The sequence below is a fragment of the Esox lucius genome, chromosome 20 (assembly GCF_011004845.1).
Source record: "Esox lucius isolate fEsoLuc1 chromosome 20, fEsoLuc1.pri, whole genome shotgun sequence".
Taxonomy (NCBI): Eukaryota; Metazoa; Chordata; class Actinopteri; order Esociformes; family Esocidae; genus Esox; species Esox lucius.
The window spans coordinates 28,244,758-28,251,117 of NC_047588.1; the positions used below are offsets into that span (position 1 = coordinate 28,244,758).

Here is a 6,360-nt window from a genome sequence, read left to right on the forward strand (position 1 = left end):
GACCAGATGGACAAGAACAGGGACAACCCAGAGGGCGGTTGGCAACAGAGTGGCAGCTGGAATTGTCAGGTATGGTGATCTGCAACACAACCAGGAGAACTTTGGACAGGGGCGGCAATGTGTCATTTGAGCCTGGTACTGTGGTGTGGTCCAAGACCTCATGTCCTCCTAAGTTTTAATGGAGCAGGAGACTAGGAACATTTTGAGAGTGCATTCCTTAGACTTAGAAGGATTTACAGTGGAGTAGGAGATCTGACCCTACTCCCCCAGTATAATAATCTAGCAGCATAAAACACTAGGGCTGAGACAGGGGTGTCCAATGATTAGGCTTTTATAAGAATGAGGGGGTATGAGACACCCCAAAATCATGTTCTCAACATAGGCAAAAATGTATCTAGTCAGAAAATAATAATTAAATAACGCAACAATAGACATAACACTGTACACTAGCAGCAAAATTTTTTTTTTTAATTGAGCTCTTGAGATATATTTTATATGTTCATTAAAGGAGAGGTCAGGGTCGAGGGTAACGCAGAGGTTTCTCACAGTTTTTTGGGATATGACCATACAACCGTCAAGGTTCACTGTGAGATCTGTCAACAAAACTCTTTGATTCTTGGGTCCTAAAACAAGCATTTGTTTTTCCAGAGTTTAAAAGCAAGAGGTTCTCCATCATTCACTTCCTAATATCTGAAATGCATGCTTCCAAAGTAGCTAATTTTGAGGCTTCTCCATGTTTCATCGAAATATACACATGGGTGTCATCAGCATAACAGTACAAATTGACATTGTGATTCCGGATGACATCTTCCAGAGGCAGCATATACAGTTGTGCTCAAAGGTTTGCATACCCTTGGAGAATTGGTAATATTTGTACAATTATTAAAGAAAATATGAGTGAGCAGGCAAAACACAATTATTTTTTTTATTTATTATTCAACTGTAGGTTATAACAGAATGGCACAATTATAAAACAAAACATGGCAAAAAAGAAAAAAATTAATACGTTGAAACATATGGTTATGGTTGTGACCATAAAGATCCATTTTGGTCTCGTCACTCCAAATTAATCAATCAATCAAATTTATTTATAAAGCCCTTTTTACAACAGCAGTTGTCACAAAGTGCTTTACAGAGACACCCGGCCTTAAACCCCAAGGAGCAAACAACAGTAGTGTTGGATTTCAGTGGCTAGGAAAAACTCCCTAAGAAGGCTGAATTTTAGAAAGAAACCTAGAGAGGACCCAGGCTCAGAGGGGTGACCAGTCCTCTTCTGGCTGTGCCGGGTGAGATATTAAGAGTCCAATTGGAATAATAAATACATTTCTCTGGGCTAAATCCAGAGTCTATTTGAATTTAGACTAGGTCAGAAGTATGACCAGGTGGACAAGGACAGGGACAGCAACGGGCCCCCCAAACCAGGTAATCCGCAGGTGTGGACCAGGACCTCATCTTCTAAAATTTAAAACTGGAGGAAACTGAAAAAAGTTAGTAGTACATCCCTCATATCCCCCAGCACAATAATATAGCAGCGTAACACCTTGGAACTGTCAGAAGCTGTGAGGCGTGTCAAGGTGTTGTCGGGTATATTGTAACCAGGCTTTTTTGTGGCATTGGTGCAGTAAAAGCTTCTTTCTGGCAACTCGACTGTGCAGCTCATTTTTGTTCAAGTATCGTCGTATTGTGCTCCTTGAAACAACCACACCGTCTTTTTCCAGAGCAGCCTGTATTTCTCGTGATGTTACCTGTGGGTTTTTCTTTGTATCCCAAACATTTCTTCTGGCAGTTTGGCTGAAATCTTTCTTGGTCTACCTGACCTTGGCTTGGTATCAAGAGATCCCTGAATTTTCCACTTCTTAGTTAGTGATTCAACAGTACTGACTGGTATTTGCAAGGCTTTTGATATCTTTTGACATAGTTTTCCATCTTTATGAAGTTCCATTACCATCTTTTGACAGTTATTTTCTGCTCACCATGGCTCAGTATCTAACCTGCTCAGTGCATCCACATGAGAGCTGACAAACTCATTGACTATTTATACACAGACACTAATTGTAATTTAAAAAGCCACAGGTGTGGGAAATTGACCTTTAATTGACCTTTTAACCTGTGTGTGTCACCTTGTGTGTCTGTAACAAGGCCAAACATTCAAGGGTATGTAAACTTTTGATCAGGGGCATTTGGGGGATTTCAGTTGTCATTATGATTTAAAAAGGAGCCAAACAACTATGTGATAATAAATGGCTTCATATGATCACTATCCTTAAATAAAATACAGTTTTCTTGCATGATCAGTCATATTTTCAAAATCAATGCCAGATTTTCACAATTTCTGCTAGGGTATGCAAAATTACGAGTACAATTGTATTGTCAAAACTGAGCCTTGAGGAAAACCAAAACATACTTTTGATTTGTCAGAGGACATGCCATCCACACATACGAACTTGTTTCTTTCAGATAAATAAGATTTAAATCAGGCTAGAACGTGTCCATGTAGCCCAATGTGGGTTTCCAGGCTCTCAAAGAGAAGGGAGTGATCAATGGTGGCACAAAGATAAAGAAGCAACAGAACGGATGCAGAACCTCTGAGGCCATTAGAAGGTCTTTGTTACCTTCACGAGTGCAGTCTCAGTCCTATGATGGGGTCTGAAACCGGACTGGAGCATTTCATAAATGTCGTTTGTCTTCAGGAAGGAATTCCAGTTTTTGGGAAATACATTTTTCTAAGATGTTTGAGAGGAAAGGGAGGCTTGATATTGGCTTTTAGTTGTTTAATATTATCCAAGTAGTTCAGACTCATAATAATGTCTCAGATTCAGAGTAATGTCTCAGATTCAGAGTAATATCTCAGTGTAATGTCTCAGGGAAATGTTTCAGAGAGTGTTGTTTCAGTAATGTCTCACAACAATAGACGCTTGCACATGTACACACATACACACACTCTGATATCCATATGTGCATGTCTGCATATGATGTGTGTGTGTGTGCGAAGGGTGGTGTTGGGTTTGTGTCTTGTGTCATTTACAGAATCTGAGCATGTCTTTATTTACATTCTAACCAGACCGTGCTTTTTCCACACCGCTGCATCTTAACGCTCCTTTCTCATTCTCACTGACTCCACCCCCCCCATCTGTCTCCTGTCTTGTTCTCTCCATCTGCCTCTCTTTTCCCGTCCATCCTCCATATCTCATTACCTACTGAACTCACTGCCCTTCCATCCGCCCTGTCTGCCTCAAACCTCCACCAACATCGTGATCACAATTACCCTGATCCAATGTCCGTTGGCATGATCAGACACCATGCCTGGGCTTCTACTGTTAAAGTAAAACGTCTACAGTGTAAACTCTACATGCTCTGAGTTAGCAGGTGCACAGAATAGTAACACATTGCTTCTGACAGGAAAGTAATGACACCCTGTGTCATTACTTTATTTATCTGTGCCACATGACCCACTGACTCATAAGAGAGAGGCCAAACAGGACATGGGCATCTCAAGGTCTTCTTGTCGCTCACGTGATCCATGTGATTTACTCCCTGCTGGCCCTAACAAGATTCCCCTGGTTAATTCCATAAAGAGGTCATCTCAATGAGATACAGCAGGTTATAGTAAAGGGTGACTGATATAGGGGTTGGGGGGAGGGGGGTTAAAACCTTGACCAGTAGGTCGTCTGGAAGCTGTTGTCTGCACAGTGCAAGAAGAGCGGAGGAACGCAGGGAAGGAGAGCAACAATGACTTAGTTTCCGGGGTTGCACTTCTTGTTGCCTTCAGTTGACTGGATTCGTGGAACTGGAATATTGTTGGTTTTATGTCGTCTTTCTGAAACACTGAGAATGTTATGAGAGTTCAAGGCTTCAGTCTATTGTAGATGTCTCGGTACGGAACTGGACTGGCTTGATGCGTGTGTTCCTGGCTGCTGTCTATGTGGGAGGTTGGACTGTCTCTGTCCTTGTCCTTGCAGGGACTCAGGCCATGAGTCATTGTCTGTGACTACGCTGGCTGTCTTTAAATCAGGGAGTGTCCCAGCCAGCCGACATCCAGGAGGAACACGTGGGAGACCCCTACACACACAATACAGTTCTGGACTTCCTCACATATCGCACACACCCTGAGGCATGGATACAGTGGTGAAGAAGACTCTGGCGTTGCCCATTAAGACGCTGTCCAGCTGTGTGACTGGGGTGAAAGAGGAAGAGGTGTGGGTCGTACACCGAGCAAAGAGGGGTGCAGGGGGAGTAAGGAGCCCACCGTCAGGGACGGGGCACTCCAAAGGCCCTCCTGTCATACGTTCATACCAAGCTGACCTTGAGAAAGAAAGGTGAGTGACCACAAAAAATAGGAAAATATTTGTGAAACACGATGAAACCTGACTCATTTGGTCAATAAGATGATAATCAACCAGTCTACTAAAAGGACTATGTTCTGACTATGAAAATGGGGATTGATTGTGATGGGTTTGAGAGCAGTTCAGCACTGAGTGTGTCTGTACTTTCCTACTGTGTGCAATGTGGTTGTTGTGTTGACTCCAGGAAGTTGAGGGAAGCCCTGAAGGCTCAGAAAAATGCAGAGAGATCTGCCATGAGAACTCACTTCCGGAAGAAGTATCAGCTGTCCATGGTTAGTGTGTGACATTGGCAGACCAAATAAACCTTTGCCCTCTAACTCGCCCCATGTCCATACATCCCTACAGAGCGCTGCTTCACAAAATGGCACGACATCATCACAGTTCTGAAACTCACAGTGTTTGTTACTTTTGGTGTTTCATGGCTGTAACGCAAAAGAAGTGAAACATTCCATGAGTATATTTCATCAGTATTTTCTGAATTTCTTTGTCAATCTAACATTCCCTTTCCGACCCTTTCAGAGCTCCAAGGACACCATCCACCTGAGTACGGTTGGGGGGAAAGTGGCGCTCCCACGTGAGTTGACTGAAATGATTCATCCAGAGACCCCGGCCAAGGACGATGGCCACATCCTGCTGAACGCCTTCCAAGGCCTGAGCTTCAACAAAGGGCTGCTTAGACACACTCAGAGCAAGTCATCTATTCCAGGGTCAGCCAATGGAGAGCCCTGCAAAATCATGTGATCAATGAGGACATGCCACGCGGAATGAACACGCAACAGGCTAAAAACATTTAACGTGCTGGTATGATGTAAAAACAACATGACATTTTAACCCCACGTCAACAGCATCAAGGACTACTGCTCCCTCAGACAACTATGTGGCCCTTCTTTTCCTCCTCTCTTTGTATGTTTTTCCTCAGTCTTTGTCCAGTGGTGTTCTTGTGTCTCACCGTTTGACCGTTATTTCTGTGAACTGTACAGTAGCTGCTGCACTGTCTGTCACAGTTACACCTCTATCTTGATACATCTCATCTCATACCCTCTCTTCGTTTTATCCCTCTCACCTGTATCTGCCTCTCTCTGTCTGTCTTTCTGTTTGTTTGATTGTGTCCACTTCGGATTCTATCTCTGTTTTTGTCTGTCATTGTCTCCCTCTGTTTCTGTCACTTTTTCTGTCTCCGGTCTGTGAAGATAACTTAGGAGAATTTACATCTTAAGTGACATCATCACTTATGTCCCTCGCCATTGGATAACACAGTCACTGTTACTATTTGCATAGAACTGGAATACTTGACAACTCACTAACTTACTTGATGAAACTGGGTTGGACCTGTTTTAGAACATTCAACCCAGTATTAGGTCATGTTAACATCAGCTTATAATGCCTTGTTCCCAATTTATTCCCCAGAGATTCTGGATATAATCATAACCAAAATGAATATATCGTCTCCAACAATGGGAATCATTGTATGCAGAGCAAAATGGCTTAAAATTGCCTCTGGGCTGTCAAGCTCCTTCGTACTGTGCTCTGGAATTATGGATACAGTTCTTTAACCCTTTTAAAAATTTAATGTGTTCGTTAAGTGGCAAAGCTGATACAAAGTATATATTCTCAAAGTCGCCGTGATGTCACTTCCATTAAACATTGGTAGTCTTGTGAAAAACTATGCAGTGATCATCCTCTCAGCACTTCATCCTCCCTTGTTACATTTTTGTAAACATTTGTTCTAATTGGTCACGTTTATAAGCCAAATTATTTTCTTTTTTTGTAATTATCTTATTGTCAACATACTGGAGAGAAGTTGCAGCAACCTGACTGATGTACGAACCTCTTAATAAACAGTTTAAGTCAATGTGTTCAATCGTTTAATGAAGGCCGGCTTGGTAGGTTTCTGTGGCTGTGTATCCAATTCTCCCATATTTTCACAAATTGGTCTTTTGACTAACACCACCAGGTCTTTATCAGAGCTGATCTGAATGGTAAAAAATTTGAAAAATTAAGATCAGAATTGTACTGC

General features: G+C 42.3%; 1 protein-coding gene across 1 annotated transcript; it reads left to right on the forward strand.

The window, feature by feature from the left end:
* The first annotated feature begins 3,669 nt into the window (after positions 1-3,669).
* On the forward strand, positions 3,670-6,195 carry LOC105018962 (complexin-3). Its single transcript, XM_010884794.3, has 3 exons — positions 3,670-4,316; positions 4,528-4,615; positions 4,863-6,195. Exons 1-3 carry the CDS (start codon positions 4,114-4,116, stop codon positions 5,082-5,084), a joined length of 513 nt encoding a protein of 170 aa, XP_010883096.2. The 5' UTR covers positions 3,670-4,113; the 3' UTR covers positions 5,085-6,195.
* The last annotated feature ends 165 nt before the right edge of the window (positions 6,196-6,360 follow it).